The sequence below is a fragment of the Coprinopsis cinerea genome (genome assembly GCF_000182895.1).
Source record: "Coprinopsis cinerea okayama7#130 chromosome 4 map unlocalized cont3.4, whole genome shotgun sequence".
Lineage (NCBI taxonomy): Eukaryota > Fungi > Basidiomycota > Agaricomycetes > Agaricales > Psathyrellaceae > Coprinopsis > Coprinopsis cinerea.
Window position 1 is genome coordinate 34668 of NW_003307541.1, and position 19825 is coordinate 54492.

General features: G+C 51.7%; 7 protein-coding genes across 7 annotated transcripts; 4 read left to right on the forward strand and 3 right to left on the reverse strand.

Moving 5' to 3' along the window:
- Positions 1–623: 623 nt before the first annotated feature.
- CC1G_12125 (hypothetical protein) lies at positions 624–2464 on the forward strand (the record flags this gene model as incomplete). The annotated part of the gene is made up of 3 exons (XM_001840019.1): positions 624–1757; positions 1813–1969; positions 2031–2464. The coding sequence occupies 3 exons, from the start codon at positions 624–626 to the stop codon at positions 2462–2464; spliced, it is 1725 nt and encodes a 574-aa protein (XP_001840071.1).
- Positions 2465–2946: 482 nt separating this feature from the next.
- Positions 2947–3981, forward strand: CC1G_12126 (hypothetical protein; the record flags this gene model as incomplete). Its single annotated transcript, XM_001840020.1, has 1 exon — positions 2947–3981. One exon carries the CDS (start codon positions 2947–2949, stop codon positions 3979–3981), a length of 1035 nt encoding a protein of 344 aa, XP_001840072.1.
- A 315-nt stretch (positions 3982–4296) lies between these two features.
- CC1G_12127 (hypothetical protein) lies at positions 4297–5684 on the forward strand (the record flags this gene model as incomplete). The annotated part of the gene is made up of 2 exons (XM_001840021.2): positions 4297–5116; positions 5182–5684. 2 exons carry the CDS (start codon positions 4297–4299, stop codon positions 5682–5684), a joined length of 1323 nt encoding a protein of 440 aa, XP_001840073.2.
- A 108-nt stretch (positions 5685–5792) lies between these two features.
- On the reverse strand, positions 5793–7425 carry CC1G_12128 (hypothetical protein; the record flags this gene model as incomplete). The annotated part of the gene is made up of 4 exons (XM_001840022.2): positions 5793–5949; positions 6007–6457; positions 6673–7267; positions 7336–7425. The coding sequence occupies 4 exons, from the start codon at positions 7423–7425 to the stop codon at positions 5793–5795; spliced, it is 1293 nt and encodes a 430-aa protein (XP_001840074.2).
- A 1023-nt stretch (positions 7426–8448) lies between these two features.
- On the reverse strand, positions 8449–10173 carry CC1G_12129 (hypothetical protein; the record flags this gene model as incomplete). The annotated part of the gene is made up of 3 exons (XM_001840023.1): positions 8449–8554; positions 8937–9681; positions 9798–10173. The coding sequence occupies 3 exons, from the start codon at positions 10171–10173 to the stop codon at positions 8449–8451; spliced, it is 1227 nt and encodes a 408-aa protein (XP_001840075.1).
- A 561-nt stretch (positions 10174–10734) lies between these two features.
- CC1G_12130 (aminotransferase) lies at positions 10735–13692 on the forward strand (the record flags this gene model as incomplete). Its single annotated transcript, XM_001840024.2, has 3 exons — positions 10735–10938; positions 11891–12742; positions 13078–13692. The coding sequence occupies exons 1-3, from the start codon at positions 10789–10791 to the stop codon at positions 13690–13692; spliced, it is 1617 nt and encodes a 538-aa protein (XP_001840076.2). The 5' UTR covers positions 10735–10788.
- Positions 13693–14107: 415 nt separating this feature from the next.
- CC1G_12131 (hypothetical protein) lies at positions 14108–16515 on the reverse strand (the record flags this gene model as incomplete). The annotated part of the gene is made up of 9 exons (XM_001840025.1): positions 14108–14165; positions 14223–14273; positions 14328–14908; positions 14959–15263; positions 15319–15453; positions 15520–15629; positions 15675–15806; positions 15865–16244; positions 16294–16515. The coding sequence occupies 9 exons, from the start codon at positions 16513–16515 to the stop codon at positions 14108–14110; spliced, it is 1974 nt and encodes a 657-aa protein (XP_001840077.1).
- Positions 16516–19825: the final 3310 nt, after the last annotated feature.

Genomic DNA, 19825 nt, shown 5'->3' on the forward strand with positions numbered 1-19825 from the left:
CCCGGCAGAATTCAAGTTGTCACTCGAGCCTAGTAATACTTTTCCGTCTCTATGGCCACGGAACACGTCGTTGGCGCCGAAATACCATTTCGTCCCATCGTAGCTCGATGTCGTCGCCCATCTTGGTCCCGATGCATATCCCGATTTGGACATCGAAATCCAGTTGCGAGTCGAGTACAAAGGCTCTCGAGAAATCCCTTTCATCCAAACTCTTGAAAGGATCCATGTCAAGTATGTACAAAGCAGGTAAACTTAGCCGCCTCGGCCCTTGTTAACTCCGCTTCAACTCTCTCCAACTTCGATCAACACCGAGTTTGTAACTATCTTCCGAACCACGACAAGGCTATGTCCTCTAGTAAGTCGAAGTACACTACACTCTTGAAAAAGTGTTCTAACGTTTCACGCCAGATATGAATAACTCTAACAACCATAGTGTGGGCCATCGAGCGCCCCAAACTCCGCAAGAATGGGAAGAGGCAAGTCGAGCGCGAAGTACCCGCCTTGTATACAACTAACTTGAAAGGAACATCCATCCCTTTCAGCTTCTAGGCAACGCAAAAAGAGGCGAAGTTGTTCGGATGGAGCATCTATACTCGCTATTTCCAAGGCTGACTCCCGAGCGGATGTTGACAATCACCAAAACCCTCCTGCCTCACCTCCTAGCTCCCTTCCCAAAAACCATCCAAACCGCAGCGGGAAAGGCTGTCTTCGATCGCGCATCCTTCGCGTATGACATGTTTACTGTTTTCTTCGATGGCGAGAAGCGATCCGGTGTGGTTGGGCGACTTGCGACGGCGCGCAGACTCGCGTTGGAGTACCTGGAACCATTGCTCTCATGGAAGCGTTTCGCAGTGCTGAATAACGAAGGATCAGTGGGCGACTTGCTCTCCTTCGTTCACCTGATGCTCACGGAGGGAGACGATCTCTCAATGGCAGCCTTGTCTTCACCCTGCACTATCGACTGCCTCATCACGGCTGCGACGACGACCAACGACTACGAAGAGAATCTAGAGACGTTGCCCTTCCCTGAGGGTCTCCTTTTGGTCTTGCACAAGTGCTTGGTGCACGATGTATCACGCGCCATCTTCTTCGACAAGCTCTTCTCCCTTCGGCCAGCCGTGATCCAAGTCTTCGTTTCCAAAGTCGTCAGCCTCCTCGACTACCTCTACACGATGATACGCAACGTCCCCCCGGGCACCCAACCCCCCGTCGACCTGATGCACTTTGTCAACGACATCAACGACATCTTCGAATACCTCTCCATGGATCGACGACTCGCACGATACCTCCTGAAGGAGAACTACATCGAAGGCTTTCTCGTCCTGGTGCTGTTCCAATTCCCCAAGCTCAAAGAATGGTCTGAAGACGACTACTTCGAGCCCTTCTTCCTGGAGAGCATACTCAGCGTCTTCGTCTGGGCGAACCACCACCGCAGCGCTTCCAACAGCATCGTCGCCGACCTCATCGTCCGCCGACCGCTCAAAGCCGTCTTCGATATGCTCACCAAAATTCGGAGAGCAGGTCAGGCGAAGACCAAGGCCGACGACGTCCTCAATAGCGTTATCGGGCATCTGACCTCCAAACGCGCTCTAGCGTTTGCGACTGCGGATACGAGAAACCATCCGATGGTCAAGATGTCTACTCGGAACCACGCTGGAGTCGAGTCGTTTGGGGATTTTGTTCAGGTTCTGAACCTCCATAGGTTGTCCTTCCAAACTCCGTACCCGAAGAGACTTGTCCTTTGCCAGAACATCGGGGTATGTGTCCAGATGTATCATGTTTTCGCTTCATGGCCCTAATCCCAGCGTCCAGCACCTCGATCGAGGTTTCCGCGCTCCCTCGCAAGGGGAGGGCGTTCGACAGTGCTCACGGTGCCGTTCTGTCGTATACTGTAGTGAGGCATGCCAAAAGCAAGACTGGGAGCGTCTTCACAAACGCGAATGCAAGGCGATGGCTCAAGCCGTCAGCGGTACGCATTCATCATTCCTTCCTCAGCGCGTGAATACTGACCTACCTATCTTCGTACGCAGTCTTAAAACACGAACGCGCCTGGGTCCCATGGCACATCCGCCAGCGCAGCCTATTCGTTTTCTCCGAGGTACAAAAGACACTCAACAGATCCGAGGCACTCGCGCACATGAAATCGTTCGCTCGTCAGCGGGCAGGCGGGATTCAAAACCTCAAGCGCGTCATCAGTGGAGTCAGGGTCGAGCTGTGTCCCGTGAATGAGCTCCAAACCGTAGACGAGTACCGGAAGAGCGGGCAGCACTTTCTGCCGCAGGCTGAGACGCGCTTCGAGAACCTCGTAGCGCACACTCAGACGCGAGAGAATGTCTGGCTGTTTGAGGCGGAATTTCCGTTTGGAGATTGTAAAGTCCATTATCTCTGTCTGGTCGACGAAGATTCGGGTGCTTCGTCCAATTTTGGAGGGAGGCTTTTGAATGGGATGGTTCAGATTGAGTGAGTCCTCTACGTATTTTCACGACCATATTAGCGCTGACTTTTTCGGGTTCCAAGGATTTGTCAGGGTAAACCGTTGTACAAGAACCCATGTAAACGCCGTTGCTGTTTTTAGTCTGGTAATAAAGACAACAAGGCCTTTACGTGTTCGTCACTCGGCTGAGACGAATGGATGTAAGCTTCGAATGGCGCGGCCTTGGATGAAATAATCTGTTCGATCCTCGATCAACTTGCCAGCCAGGGGAACCCCGCTTCTGGTCTCAGCGTCTGCGAAGATTTATTGTGTCGCCCTGGCGATGAGCTGTCGTGGAAGGCAATGCTCAATGCAGCGCTGGTCTCTAAATACTGGCGCTCTTATCTCCTCCCAAGAATCTTCTCCCAATCTCTCCTTCTCAGATCAACACCCTGGCGAGACTCCAAGATTTCGATGCCCTACTACAAGATAGCTCCGCCCTAGCCGCGAGCGTCACCACGTTGCATCTCGATATGTACCCCTTCTTCCCCGAAGATATGGCATCAAAAGAAGAAAGACAGTCTTGCGAACGGACGATCGTCTCGATCCTCCTCAAACTCACAGACCACCTGCTCGACCTCGGGTTAAGCAACTTCAGTCTATTCCCCAATGAACATCGAGGGTACAGCCTTCCATCAGACATCGTCGCCAGTACCTGCCGTGATATCATTATGAAGGGTAGACTGCGATCACTCAGCCCACCGAGCATGTCTGTGGCCTCGAATCGTCTCTCCATCCTTCCGCCAATGTTATCTTACGTGACTCTTCCCTATTCCGCCTTTAAGCTGGCCATGAACGCGAGCCCTTTGTCGACCGTTGGAAACGGATCGCGAGAGGACCCCCTTGGTAATGTCACTACTGCGTTCATTGAAGTGGCCTCGGATCAGGCAGTCGAGCAAAGGCGAGAGGTTGAAACCAAAATGATCCATATCGCTGCACCCAAATTATATCGACTAGCTATAGTTCCTACATCAAAGCCCTCAATCGAGACTCACATCCTACAAGGGAGCAGTCCCACCCCACCCGAGCGCTGTTCACCTTTATTCTATTCAGACCGCATCACACACTTCGACATCCTGGCATTCATAGACGGGGATAAACCGGTTCAAGACAGCGTCTATCGCTGGACCTCCCAGCGAATCAACCTCAAGACAACTCTCAACTTGGCAAACGGATTAAGCAGCTTACAGCAACTCACACTCCGGCTGATAAGAACTGGCACGGACGAGATCAATAACTTGCTCCGCTCATTCGACGATGAGCCGTCGCCTCGCCCGCTCGGACCCCTGGGCTTCGACGAATTGCAGAGGATCTTGATAAGATGCATCGATTGGGTAGCGTTGGACCGTGACCTTCCTCCTCAGCGATTTTTGAAGCTGTCGAAGATGATTGTTGACATCAGGACCTTCGGCTTTGATACTGCTGCTGCGGCTGAGTTCCAGGGGTGGCTTATCCATATACTCAATGGGTTACGATCCAGGTCCGTCTCTATCGTTGTGGATTACTAGGTACCAAGGTGGTAGGACTTCCTAGTAGTACAAGTCCATTCCGTTTCCGCGTTCGACTATCGTAGATAAAACATCGACATAAATACTGTATATCCTGCCTTCTGTATGGACAGCACTAGGAGGGTATACAGCCCAATAGGTAGCACCCCTCTCCACTAACACCGGCGCGTCGCCTCAAGCACCCGTGAAGTTCACACACCTTGCGGTTCGTGGATTTTTCGTCGGTACCGATATCTTGAGTCACGAGATGTTTCCTTTGCTAAACGAGACCGTCACTGGGAATCATCCTGTTGCTTCGCCCTTCCGTTCACCGAAATGTCCACCAAGGAACGTCTACCACCCGAAATAATTTGTACAATCCTCGATATACTCGGCAGCGAGGGCAACCCTGCCCATGGGCTCGATATCTACGGCGCTCTGTCGTGTAGGCCAAGGTTCGAGAGATCATGGAACGCAATCCTCAACGCAGCGCTCGTCTGTAGAGATTGGCGATTGTACCTCCTTCCCAAAATCTTCTCCCCGATTACTCCTCCTCAAATCGAAACAATGGCGAGACTCGAAGGTCTTGATGCCATACTTCAGGATAACGACAGCCTCGCAGCATGCATCACCTCACTCCATCTCGACATGTACCCATACCGCACTAGGGTAATGCCATCAAAAGAAGAAAGATCTGCTTGCGAGCGGACTATCGTGTCCATCCTCCTCAAGCTCGCGGACCACCTTCTCGACCTCGAGATAACCGACCTGTGCCTCTTCTCCCCAAAACTCCCATCTGACAACGTCCCCAAAACTTGTCGGGATATTATTGCCAGAGGACGACTGCGATCGTTTACCACACATTCGCTACAGGACATTCACTTTATTGCTAACCTTCTCTCCATCCTTCCCTCGACGCTATCCTATGTAGTGCTTCACTCCTCCGCCCTCAGGCTGGCTACTGCCACGACTCATTCATCGACGATCTCCAACAGGGCACGAAACTGCATCCTTCCAAATGCCACAACCATTCTGGTTCAAGTATCATACGAGCATATGACCCAGGAACGACAAGACGGTCCAAGGGAGATCCTCGCTCAACGCGAGGCGCTTCGTACCTGTGCACCAAAGCTGTACCGACTGGTTCTCCGTCAGAGTACGTCATCTTCAATTTTGGGCTGCATCTGACAGAACGCTAAAAACAAACTTCAATTCCGCAAGTACACTCAAACGTTGAACCCGAGCGATGCCCACCTATCTGCTACTCAGACCGTATCACACACCTTGACATCTTGATGTCCATCGACGGGGATAAACCTCTGGAAGATAGCGCCTACCATGATCCAGACGACCGAGTCAACATCGAGACTACATTAGCTCTTGGAGATGGGTTATCCAACTTGCAGCAGCTCACGCTGGTGCTACAGAGAACTGACACCGAGGAGATGGACAAGATGCTTGCTTTATTTGATGTTGAACCTACGCCACGACCACCAGAGCCCCTTGGCTTCGACGAATTGCAGAGGATATTGCAAGCATGTACGGACTGGGAGAGGCTGGACCGCTTACTTCCCCCTCACAGATTCCCGAAGCTATCGAAGTTGGTCGTCGACATCAAAACCTTTGGGTTTGATAGCGCTAGTGCAGCGGAGTACGAGGGGTGGCTTACCGAGACAATGATTGGGCTGCGGTCAAGATCAATTCGTATATCTGTAGCCTTCTAAGTAGTAAAGCATCGGGCATTCCCTCGAATTAGGATGGAGATCGGCCACCAATGTGAAAGTACTTCAATGTAAATTCATGCCAGGTGACGACGTGAGGCCCAAGATTATTCACCAAAGATCATTTAAGCCTTCGAGCGATGAGTCAATGCCAGGAAAAGCCGACTGAAGCATCTTGTCCATGCCAAACTCATCCAACAATCCAATCTTCGGGCCCGCGGTACTTGAAGGTAAGAAGGTAAACGTCTCGGGGGTCCACTTCATCCTTCTGTGCAGTCCCATCAGTCAAGCCCATTCCAGCAACGAGAGAACCGAGACCACGTACTCAACGAGAACCACATTGTTGATCACATCCCAGCCGTCCGCCGAGTTCCTCTCCACTTCCGTGAGTGATTCAATGCGATACCGACACTTGTATCCAATGATAGCGCAGATCAAGAGTCCTACCAGTCTGAGGGATATTGTTGAAAGCGCTCCACGAGAACCTGTGCGCGCCGAACATTCGCCGAGCACCCTCGCCCAATGATATGATCGGCGCCCTTGTTCCAGTCGTCGATGAGGGCCACGTCCACCACAGGTTTTCCAGTAGGTGAATCGCACTGTCCTGTGAGATCGATCATAACCATACACTCCTCCCACCGACTGTCCGGACTCCGGATACTTGCGGGGTGCGTTATACCGAAGTGTACGCTCCTTCTCCTGAAAAAGCGACACCGCCATCTCGACGTGGAACCTACGGGACCTTTGTCCACAATGGAGCCGCATCGATTCGTGTACTGGTGGAAAGTGTCAGATTCCCACTCTAAGTAGAGGGCGCGCAAGAAACGGGCACTTACCGAGGGTAGCTCCTTCGCATCACTTTACACTCCAACCCATGCCTCGCCTTCCAGTCTTGCTTCTGGCATCCAATACTACAATACACGACGGGATAGCACTCGGCCTTGCTTTCAGAGTTGTCATCCTGCCCAAGAGACGCGCCCTATCCACGAACGCCCTAGCAAATCCGTCAATGCCCGTCTGTGACGAGGAAACCTCCTTGATGAATGCATTCCAGGCTCGAAGACGCCCAGAATGTGGAGCATTGGGTCGTGGCCCAGCTCGGCGAGATTCCTGAGCGGTTCACCGTCGATCCCACAGAGTGGGATCACCCACGACTTTTGGACGAGGACAGCAAGCTTCAAGTTGTTGGATCTCAGAGATGCCTCCTTCACGCCGTCGTACGTCTCCATGATGAAGGAGATCACCAGACAGGCCCGGTAGGCCAAGTCGGCTTTGTCCTGAACAGTGGAGGTGGAGGTGCCGTCAAGGATAGGATAACAATGACGTTCCATCCAGGTCAGGATTATAGGAAGACCATCGAGGACTTTGAGCGTCGTCTTGGGCTTATGTTCCGGCGAGTTGATTTCTGGATAATGGTTAAAGCATGACATGAAGGAGGAGAGAACTTCGGCAGGAGGGGTGTGTGATCCCGGGGTGTCACGCGAACGAGGTAGGCCGCCCAAGGAGAACAGAGTGAGGACATAGTCGAACATCGAAAAGTGGAAAAGCCCACGGGGTGTTCTAGCGCTGGGATCGTCGCTTGGGAGCTGCAGTGAAAAGAGCACGGTCAATTCCTTTCACTACTACTTAGCCGTAAACCATGTCAACTCCATACCTGGCGGCGTATGTCTGTCTCGGCCATCCCTCCATCTATCATCTTTTTGAATTCCTCCGAGAGCTCTCGAAGAAGGGCTACGTCCATCATGGTGAATTCTAGGATGAGGTTCAAAGGAAAACGACCAGTCCCTTTGTTCTGAGATATCCGGCAGCTTTAAGTTCTCATGGTCCGCAACACTCGGACTTGGGAAGGGACCTAAATCCCTCAATGGTTCGCGACTCATCGAGCTGAAACCGACCCGTAGCCCTTTCTCCAAGGGCTTTGAAAGAGTGCTTCGAAGTTCGGGCGCTCCGAGTCGGATTCAGCTAGAGCTCAGATCTGAACAACGACGACGATGGATGCATCAGTAAAGTCAAAGAAGAGCCGGTGGACTCCACACCCTCCTCGTTCCTGATAGTAATCATCAACCCCTCCATCCGATAATCATAACTCATAACTCATACACAGCTCTTCAACAGCTCCAGAGTGGAGGATCCACTGAGGCCCGGCACTGAGAGGGCCTTGAGGATCTGAGAACACTTAACACTTGGGAATGAGGAGCTCCTCCTTAACGTCTGTATCGAGCGCGACGTACATTTAAGACATAGCATATTAGCTTCTCCTTAAGTTAAAGATATCACGCACGACCTGCCACCTCGCGTTCGGGGGTTGTGGTGATCGAAGGTTATCCACGTTCGCCCGAGCCCTTAACGGTGGCGAGGTACATACTATCAGGTGAGATCACGCCCAGCTCGGATGGTATAGTATCCAGCTAAAGGATTACTGGACTTGAAAAGAGCATCGAGGACCCTAGCGCTTGCACATTCATAAAGACCCTAGCGCTTGCACATTCATAAACCAGACTGCAGAGTCTGAGCGAGCAATGTTGAATGTCCAAATTCTAATCAACATCCAAGCAAAATATTATCAAGCGGTGCCTACAATCATCGGGAAATAAGGTAACATCTAAGTAAGTAGGGTTTGACATACTTTTTTCTCTCGCAGAAACACGAAACACGAACGGGCAAGCCTTCCGTCAAGTGACCACCACCACCACCACACCCTTTCTACTATACTACGACCCTCATACTCGGCTCACTCCAACACCACCCTTAAGCCACTCCCTACTTGCTACTTCCGACAATACACATTCCCAAACTTCAACTTTGTCCAGTCCCCGCGCAAGATCTCGTGGTCGGGCACGCTCTCGAGGCGTTTCAGTTCGCGGCGGATGTATCTGTGTGGGGGAGGTGAGTAAGGAGTACGGGAAGAACGTAAGAGGGCGGGAAAGGAGAAGGTGGGGAGTAGGAATGGGAAGTAAGAGGGCGGGAAGTAGGAATGCGAGAGGAAAAGGAAAGTAAGGCGGCGGGAATGGGAACGGGAATAGGAATGGGAATAGCGAGACTCTCGACTCGAAGACCTGGCCCAGAGAGAGCAAACAACCCGACTTATACAACAAGACACAACGACGAAAGGGCGCCCGTCATCCAACGGCGCTACGACCACTGGGAGAAGAAGATGACGGGGCAAACGAGATGATAACATCGAAAAGTGAAAGCCCACGAAAACAAAACCCAACCCCCAAATCCCCCGCACACCAAAAAACCCAGACAGCTCACCTAGTCAAATCACACATAACCTCCGGATACGCCAAATACTTGTCCACCTCCTGCGGCGGGAAATCATGTACACCCGATCCATCATCCGTCGTCGACTCTTTCTCGAGGTCGATCTTGGAGACGTTGACGACTTCGCCGCCGACGAGGTTTACTGCGCGGCGGATTCGCGGTGTCGGTCCGGACGGTGGGTCCGTTGAAGTGGATCCTACCGGTGAGTCCATTGATGATGTGGACCCCGGTGTAGGATGGGGTGAAGGGTTCGATGTAGGATGGGGTGAAGGGTTCGATGTAGGATGGGGTGAAGGGTACTCGATCCCCTGCGCCCCACGCGCACCGAGGAGGTTCCGCCACACCGCAGCAGCCATCTCCATATCCCCCTCCACCATCGCCAAGTCCAGACTCAACCCCATCCCCGCCCACTGCTCTTTAAAAATCTTCATCTGCCTCGTGACGATCCTATCCGGCGTCCTCGCCAGCACTTTCTTACCTACTCCCTCCTTCGTTACTACTTCGTTCGGGTTGATGTAGAAGTCCGAGCGGAAGGTGTAGGGTGGTTTGGGAACTTCCTTGGGCTGGAGGACGTCCCGGATGCGGTCCTCGATGTCGAGGAAGAAGTGGTCGATGAGGGCTTGGATGTAGTGCTTCCCGTGCTCGGGCGGGAGCGCGCGTAGTCGGACGGTGAGCATCCAGATGTGGAGGTTGGTGATTGTGAACCAGGATTGGAAGGTGGGTGGGAGGTAGCAGCCTGTGAGAGATGTAATGAATTAATTAGCATTACTTTCTTCCTTCTTAGGAGAGAGAGAGAGAGTAGAGTAGAGTAGAGTACGGAAGGGGGGAGGAGAGGAGGAGAAGGAGACGCACCTTGCTGCCAAAACTCCTTATCCTCATCAGCCCTAACAGCACACACCTCCTCATACAACGCAAACGCCCTTCTCGCCGCGTTCTGCTTGGGACTCCCATACCCCAGTACCCGCGCCAACCCCAAAAACACCTTCTTCGCGACTGGAGAGGCCTGCACTTGTTTCGTGAGCCAGGATTTTTCTTGTTGGGTTGCGGCGGTGGTGGTTTTGGTGGGGGGTTTGGTTTGGGAGGTCTTGTTGTCTGTCGAGGGAGATGAGGACGAGGAGGCAGAAGAGGACGAGGAAGAGGCGAGTAACCGCCGCTGCACATGAAGCGCTGCACGGCGCTGTGCAGCGCTAGCTCCTATATACCGTAGGAGAACCGAACGAGGTAGCATAGTCGTATCACTCCCGAGACGCGTAGACGAACGACGACGACACGAGAAGCAAGATGCGACTCGACGCGATTGAGGACCTGACGAAGAACACGAACAGCGCGACCGACTCTCTTCTTTTGCCGTTTCGTCGACGTCAGCGGACGCTAAAAACCGGACTGATGGGATCAAGGCTCAACCCTCTCGGACCGGGCGGGGCGCGATGTTCGAGTTGCGTCTGCGTCCGCGTCCGAACCCTGTCGTGTTCTTGGCGTCTCATCCTCATCCTCTACTCTCCTTGAACTTTTATTCCAGCCGTATTTCGTGGTCTAACGGCGATTATAAAAGGATGGAACGCCACGGTAGATGAAGAAGATGGAGAAGAGGACGTGGGAGGGGTTGCGAATGTAGTCAAGTTATGGACAAGCATTGCGTGCTCGCAGTGGAGGTCACGATGGATAGACGGATGGGATTCTGGAACGTTTTGGATGACCAAGACCTGTGAATGCTCCCGGAACATCTCTCTTCTATATTTATCTAAGTATCTCAGCGACACCCCACTCGTCAACCACACCGACCTACTAGCTCTTCCATACCATCCCGAAACGACGAATCGATACGACCGCCTCCACCCACGATATGACCAGTACCAACCAATCCTCCGTCAAAGCCAGCGCCAATGCCCCCACCCTCTCGAAATACGGCCAACAGCGCCTCGTCGACGGGGAGAAGATGTACCACGTCCAGAAGCATATGGGGGATGCGTACCATCCTGAGCGGAATCCCAAGGTGCGTTGGGGAGCTATGGGTGCTTGGTAGGATGCTGATTGGCAATCTTAATCTTATCTTGTCCTGGTGGGATGTGACATCCGATATCCAATGATGCTTTCTGTATCCTATACGACTCTCCTCGACGCGAAACTTCTTGAATCTTGATGCGACTCTGTTCAACCCGACGTGATACTTACCCTTACGCTCAACCCGATGTGATACCCTTACGCTCGACCCGTCGTGAATCAATGCTCGACCCACCTCCCGCCACGACACCTCTTCCTCCAACTTTCCCCTCGGTGGAATAGGGCGTCGTAAACCTCGTACGTCCCTCTCCTCTCCTTCCTCTGGAGGTGCCTAACGCTCTCCTCCACTCCCACCTCGGATCTCTCCGACCCACTCATCCACGCCCTCCAACTCTACCGCTATCCGAACTCTCCAAATCTACCGCTATCTGATCCCTCGACTCTAACGCTATCCGTTCTCTCGAACCCATCCACCCGACCCTCCAACTCGAACCCTATCCGCCCCCTCGGACACCACGGTCCAACCGCATGCGAACGCGATACGAACATTGTCCCGTCCTCGACATCCAACTCTGATCTTTTACGAACGCCAACGCCAACCCCGATGTACAACGCCAACCCCGATATACTACGCGAACCAAAACACCCGCAGGCGGTAGCTGAGAACAGCCTAATGTGGGACGAACTAAGAGATTTGTTCGATGAGAGGTTAAAGCTGGAAGCAGTCGTGCGTGTCCTTCTCTCCTCGTTTCCCTCTCTGTCCTTCCCTCGTTCCTGCTCTTCCTCGTACCTTCCTCTCGTGTTCCTCCTCGTACCTTCCTCTTCGTCCCCCTCCTCCCGCTCGCCCTGTCCTCTCATCCCTCCCTCCGACCCTCACCACCTTTCTCTCCTGTTCATAACCAAAACATGACCTGACCTGACCTGGATCTCACCTCTCCCACCAGGACTTCACATACGGCTCCTCCCTCTACGGCTCCACGCCCCTCCGGCACGCCCTCTCCCACGTCTTCAACAAATACTTCTCCCCCCACATCCCTGTTATGCCTGACCACCTCATCCTCGGCTCCGGCTTGCTCTCCGTAATCTCTCAATTGGCTCGAGCTTTGATTGATCCACCGCGATTGGGTGCGGGTGGGGAGGTATTGGGGGGAGGAGGGGGAGGAGAGGTATTGGAGGCAGCAGGAGGCGCACTGATGTTAGTAACACCCTACTACCACGGCTTCGACCTCTCCCTCTCCACCCAATTCGGTATACCCGTCGTGGGCGTGGACGTCCCCCTCTCCTCCATGTTCACTCCATCCGAAGTCTCGGTCTACCTCACCAAGGCCTTTCTCCGCGAAAAGGAACGCGGGGTAAAGGTGCAGGCGGTGTTGTTGTGTAACCCCCACAACCCTTTGGGGAGGTGTTATCCTAAAGAAGTCGTAGAAGCCTACTTGGCGTTTTGCGAAAAGTGGAATTTACATTTGGTTTCGGACGAGATTTACGCGTTGTCGAGGTTTGAGAGTGGGGATGTGGGGGAGCCGGAGGGGTTTAGGAGTATACTCTCGTTCGACTTGTCCTCAATCACTGTCCCTTCGGCGATGTGCTCGACGGGTGATAGCCCTAGCCCTGACTCCGACTTGAACTCGAACTCGAACTCGAACTTGAACGACGACCCCCCTAACACCAACGCCGACGCCGACACAAAGCCGACCACGATCGCCATAAACCCCAACCGCGTACACATGATCTACGGCATGTCGAAGGACTTTAATTGTAATGGGTTCCGTGCGGGTGTGTTGTTCTCGTATAACAAGGTGAGTTTGGATCGGTTTTTGAGGGTGGTCTTTATGGAGTTTCCTTTTCTCCTCGAGAGAGAGACAGTTTCTTATGCAGTTCTCATCCTCGAGAGATAATTCCTTACTCGGCATTTTCATCCTCTTCGAAACGAATCCTTATGCAGTTCTCCTCTTCGAGACGCTTCCTTACGCTGCATTTTCATTCTCGAGACCATTCCTTACGCAGTTCCTGTCCTCCTCAAGGGACAATTCCTTACGCAGTTCTCATCATCCTCTTCGAAACAAATCCTTATGCGAAGCCCACCCTCTTCGAACCAAATCGTTACGCAGTTCTAACAAGTTTTCCATTATAGGATTTATTGAAGAGTATGCTAGCCACCAGTTTATTCATGCTCGTTTCGGCGCCTGCAGCGCGGTTGTGGGAGGTTTTGTTGGATGATCGGCCTGGGTCTGCGCCGTCTTCTGGGTCTTCTGGGTCTACGTCTACCATTACCTCGACCTCTGCCTCTACCTCTAACCCAAACTCGACGACGAACTGCACCCCCAAATCTAGCTCGAACCTGGACTCTTCCTTCACCCACTCAAACTCAAAGCACTCAAACATGAACTCGGAGAACGACACGGCCACGCCTAAATCAACTCTCGAATGGTTCATCGACCGAAACACCCACCTCCTCCAACGCGCATACGAACACGTAGCATCGTGGCTTAAATTTCACCGCGTCCCCTACATCCCATCTAACGCGGGGCATTTCGTTATGGTCGATTTTGGGAGGGTGGTTTTTACGAGGGAGGGGTTGAAGGGGAATAGGAAGCTTGCTGGTGCGTTGGGGGTGGATGCGTATGGGTTGGTGGGTGGGAAGGAAAAGGGTAGTGATGACGGGAAGGATCATGGGGGGGATGGGTCAAAAGTACGACGGCCTTTGTTTAATCCTCGCCCAGTTCTATACGATTTTTCGTTTAAATGACAGATAGTTTAATTGAAGACATTTAAACACAAGTACTCTAAAGGATAGGCACGATGAATAGGGTATGCTTTTAAACGAACAATTAATGAACGTTTAAACGAAGGCAAAGAGTCAAAACGGGTCAAACAATGAATAGGGTATGCTTTTAAACGACCGATTAATGATCGTTTAAAGGAAGGCAAGAGGAGGTCAAAACGGCTGAAGAGGGCATGTTTAAACAGCATGAAGGGATAGCCAAAATCGAAAAAGGTGTGTTTAAACGGTATCACCGAGAAAGGAAGGGAGGGAGAATAGATAAGGTTTGTTTAAAAGAAAGCAAGAGAGCGTTTAATCATCGCGATTAAACGGTGAAATGTGGTACAAGGAGAGAAGAAGACAAACAAAGTCGGTTAAGGGGCGAACAGCGCTATCGCGATTAAACACGGCGACGCTTTCCCTGCGTCTGGGGGTTCTCGGGCTCAGATTCCGCGATGCTATAAATCAATATGTGCATCAGGAAGGAAAACGATATGCAAAGTAAGCTAACATACCGTTTCTTGGAGAAAGGAACGACGGGGCCACCAGGTAAGCTCCAACCTGGCCTAAAAGGGATTAGGTCAACCAGGTCCATTCACAACGCAGATTTGACGACTTACTTGCGCTTAGGAGACCTCAATCCACCGGCAACGAGGGTTGGCCGATGCTGGACTTGAGTACGAGCACGAACGCTGCGACGGCCTCCGGTACCACTGCCCGTGACATCCGACCCTGCAACGTTGGTGATCGTCCCCATAATGGTACGATCCGCCAACGAAGCCCCTTTCTTCGACGATTTGGACTTCGAAGATTTGATCGGATCCTTGGATGGAGTGGCTTGCGTGACCTGGCGAACTTCGGAGGGAGATTTGGCGATGGCGAGAGGCGAGTCTTGTGCTGTGTCAGACGCGACAGGACCCGTTGGGGGAATGGGGTCCGGAGCGGACGTCACGGGCAAAGGGACACCACCTGTACTGTCATGGCCCAAGGTGGAAATGGTAGCCGGTCCACTATTTGGCTTAGGGACGGCGAGATTGGTGGGTACTGGCTGAGATCCAGCAGCAGGAGCAGTGGCAGCGTTCGTACTCTGCATCCTGGTGAGATTGGGATCGGTAAGGCGTGCTGGTTCGATGGAAGGAGACGGAGAGTCGGGAGAGGTTGGGCGAGAGCCAGGTGCATCTGAGGATCCCAACGCTGATACCTGGACAGGATTTAGTGACGACTCGCAAAAAGCAATCGGTTACAACACACCTTGTCATCACCAACGTTTTCGTCATCCTTCTCCAGGTCGTTCTCAGCCCCTTTCAGAATAGCCTCCAACCGCTCCTGGATTTCCGAACGATGCCTAAAGCAAAAATACTTCCCCTCTTTCTGGAATCCGAGGAGATGATTGTAAAGAGAGAGCACGCTGATGAGATCCGAGCTGCTCGGGGAATTGGGTCCCAGAACGCCAGCAGGAATCGGGAAGCGCTCAGTGTCGTAGTAGGTAGATGGAGAGGTGGCTATCGCAGCCCAAGGAATGGAAGGTACGGTATTGTCAGGTGGATAGGTCGTATCTACATGGTGGGTCGATTAGAAACTGATATCAGGACAAAACGATATTCGACGTACGCCAATTGGTCACGAGATATGATGTAACCACTTCGATGATTTGGTTACCCTTGACTTCGCCGATGTTCAGCTCGGGAATGATGAGTTTCCCCTCCAGATTCCTTTCGAAGTCAAAGGCGGATCGATTAGATAACACTGGGCAAAGTCCATAATTCCGTAAGTCATGCTTTTTCAATCTGCAATCCAAACAGAGTAACGCACTCGGTAAGACTCGATCTGCATGCCGTTGCCAGATCTTCACCACCTCTTTATGTTCAGGTAGTTCGTGCTCAAGGGTTCCTTCCTTTTGCGCATCATAGCCTGCATACAATCTGAGGTTGTAAGTACAAGGATGACGAGAATGGACGGTCACTTACATCCCATGCTCCAAGCCATTAGACTCGGTTCGCATCGCATATGCAAGTCCCACAACCACCGAGCCAACCACGCCCCGATCGATATTCTGTTGAATGGCTTCCCGAAGCAGGTGGGGCCACATGGCACGATTGCTGAAGAGGAGCCATCTGGTCAGCAATAGCACGCTATCAGAGCCCTGATCCGACATACCTTTTGACATCATTCTCAATGTCTCGCTTTCTCTTCGCCCAAAAAGACTGGTCTGCGTCACCCCATGCACGCTTTCGAGCCTTTTGAACAACCACGATGTTTGAAGCGTCCGGCAGCTCTTTCTTGACAGCGTCTTTGGCCTTCTGTAGAGCCTGGGGGTTGTTGAGGAAGAAGAACTCCTTCACGGGTAAATCACCTTCCATAAGAAGGAGCCCGCGCATCGCGTCCTTCATTGATGTGTCTACCCGCGAAGGAGAGCCAGGAGAGGGAGTGGTACTGGGGCCGGTGGAGGAATGTGCATTACGGTTGAGACGTCCAGAAGCAAGAAGCTCCTTCTTGTACTTGTTGTTCTTCCAATTTCGAAAGAACTGGAAGATATCCTAAAGGTGAATGTAAATGCTATTCACAGTCGCCTGCTACGACACTCACATTCTCGGTCTCTGACATAGACCTGTCACCTAACATCGCTTCAGCAAAGAGCTCGCTCTTCATGATCTCGCGTGCTGAGCCCTTCATCCATTTAGTGGTGCCGGCATGACGATCGACAACGTTAGGGTTGTTTTCTTCAAGCCACTCGCGGAAACGGTCGAGATATGGGGTGACGTGCTCGCGTTGGGCTGGAGTCATGTGTGGAAGGGTAGGAGGCGCCATGGTGCCAGGAAACAAAGAGAAAGACGACTGAGATGAGGACTCGACGAAGATGGGGGTTGGAAAGAGAGCTGGAAGCCGTGTAGTCACACATAGAAGTGAGTCGGTACCTGTTCCGAGCTGGGAAACAAACAAATACTGACAGAAACTCCTAGATCTCGTCTCCATTCTCAAGTCGCGTCCCGGGTGCATGTGTAACTACTCAAGGCCTAACCAAGACGATGATTGCTTTCCAAGGATGGCATGTTGATTCTGCTATCATCGATGTTCCTGAAGATGAAGGGTCAGCAGATCCATAGATCCTGCCTCCCAAGTCCCTATCTGGTGCGGTCGTGAGCGCTTAGATACTCAAAATCAACGGCATTGAGTATTCCGAGAGTCCTGCCACATGCACCTTAGAACGAAAGAGGGAATTTGAATGACTCGGGACTTGGGAAACTCGGAAATTCAACTGGTGTGGTGTCAAGGTACGCATCAAGTCACATTGATTTTGAAATAGGAAGTACTGTTGCCGAATTTGAAAAATCTTATCACATATTCCGTTGGATACCCGGTATTACTATCACTCCCCAGGGAGCCGCACAGATTGCGTAGGCCAAGTGACGCTAACCAAGCCCTTCCCATACAGACTTCCCATGCTCAGGGGTCCATCTACGACAGTAGAACGAATTCAGGTGAAGTCCATTCTGACTTATTCACCACCTCAAGTAGCCCATAGAATCCATTGTCCAAACACCCATCATCATCCAACTCCATGAACTTCGAAGATCCACGCACCTTTGAACAGCAATGCACCGACCAGATTCTCTCTCGTCGAAGGCTCTTGGCCAGGAACATCCGAAAGACTGCTAAAGATTGGGCTGGCCCAAAGCCTCCTCGCCACTATCAAGGTCACGAATTTGTTGACATTCAACTCGACCTCGGAAAGACCGACTTTGCCAACATCGGGCGCTACAGTGGAATTGTAAGTTCAACTGTCATATTCTCTTGCCTTCGATCTAACACTGTTTCAGTGTATTCACCCAGGTCATCGCAGCAAGTCCAAGTACCCAAACTGTTTCCAGCGCCGTATGATCACCCTTCCACTGCAAGGCGCAAAGTATTACCGCTTGCGCGAGTTAGCTGGCAAGTACACGCAGATAGGTGCCCCTTGGGGACGAGGCCTTCATCCTTGGAGGACTTGTCCTATTGGTGCAACTCGGGTTCCTGATGACGAAGAAGAGAGGGCAAGGGCGGCCGATGCGCCCAAGTTCAAGGAGCTATTCGAGGGAGAAGAAGTTGAGGAGGCGGAGAATGAGGCAGTTAGTAATGGGCACGAGTGGTTTGGGTTTTTCGAGATTATGGAGTAGATAGAGGAACATCATCGCCGAAGTTCTATTGTGATAATAGATATATTTTCGAGCCATATCTAATCTAGTTCTTACTTGTATGAGTCGGCGTACGTTGGGCGCTTAATTTGCTGCATGCCCATGTCGCGATAAGAAGGCTCAATATGTTCTACCTGGGACCATAATGTCCTGTACTTGGTCCACTAACTCTGTCAGCCTTTCGTGTAACGAAACACTGACATTTGTCTTTGCGAACGTTAGCTCACGCCTCCACAGTCAACCAGAACGAGGGCACTCACCAAATTGAACCTGTTGACGATCTCAACATTGGCGCCCAAGCGCGCAAATTCCAATCACCCATTGCGAGCGTCAGCAAAAGAATCACTAGTCACGAGATGTAAAGCTGAGGTACATTATTTGAGGGATGTCGGTTACGTCTACAAGTGACAAAGACGACCCTACCATACTGTATCCCAGAGAGCGTCGTAGTAGCGTCGCACAGTGCTCTCAAGCCTCCAGAGAACGTCACCTTGGGAAAAGGACGTTTCGAACGTTCTTTGCTTCTAAAGCTCTATAGAGCGCGCCAGGACGCTGGGAAGGCTGGTAGCGCAGGGTTTCTCGCAAATTCCAGGCCAGGACTACGACTACGACTCCGTCTTTGCCCCAGTTATGCGATTCGACACCCTACGCACTGTCTTAGGCGTCTCTGCGATCCGAAGCCTCAAACTACGACAATTAGATGTCAAAGGAGCCTACCTACACGGGCGTTTGAGGGAGGACATTTATATGAGGCAGCCACCGGGTTATGAGGATGGAACCGTCGGGGTATGCGTTCTCAAACGTTCTATCTACTCAAAACTCAAAGAACTCGGCTTTACTCGACTCCATACCGACTCCTGTTGCTATCTTCGATGGACCGACGAAGGATATACGATTCTATTCGTCTGGGTCGACGATATCATCTCAGCATTCGACCACTGACGCTGCAAACGACCAAATCGAACAAAGAACTCGGTCAGTACTTCATTATCAAGACGCTTGGACGCATCTCTTGCGAACTCACCCATGTATTCTACGTCTTTACGGACGCAGGTTGGGCTATCAACATCGACAGGAGGTCGATTAGCGGCTATGTGGTGGTGCTAGCCGGTGGAGCAGTCGTCTGGGGAGCTCGAAGAAGCAAAACACCGTCGCTCCGTCACCCATTCAAACCACCAAAAAACTCGCAGACATATTCAAGAAGGGTCTGCCTCGTCACCAACACCAAAACCTCAGACACGAAATCGGTTTAATCTCAAGATAGGAGGAGTGTTGTAGAATTATTTCGTAGCTGACTGATTCCTCCAACTTGCTGACTCGTAGCTTAGTAGATTTGGTGTTGATTACTTCGATATTTCGGACACTGCTTCGAGCGCTTACACAGCGCTTATTTATGCGCTCCAATTGCTTATTCATTCAGTATTCTACTTGGTATATAATCTCGAATATCATTGAGTTTTCTATCTACTATCACAACACTGTGGCAGTGATGCTGCTCCAGGCCAGTGCTAAGTTAGATATACCGATGCTCCCCTCCACCTAGAGTCCTAGCCTATTTCCCTAAGCACTACATCAATAAGCATGTTGGAGAAAACACATAGGTGGCATTCTATGACGCATGAGCTTTGATACAGACCAACCGCTGCTATCAGAATCTCACATTAGGCTGGGCGTTACGAGCACGTCGGGCGCTTATTGCTTTAGGGCCGGCTCAGTCTAGACGTGATTTCGAACCGTGGATGCAAACTGCTCAAAGTATGTGATAATTCCAGAATGTCCAAACACGGGTGGCAAGAGGCAGTCTTATCTTATCAAGATTGGCCAGAACTCCCGCGGTGCAAAATCTCTTATTCTTACTTATATGAGTTGGCGTACGTTGGGCGCTTAATTTGCTGCACGCCCATGTCGTGATAAGAGAGCTAAACATGCTCTACCTGTGGCCATAA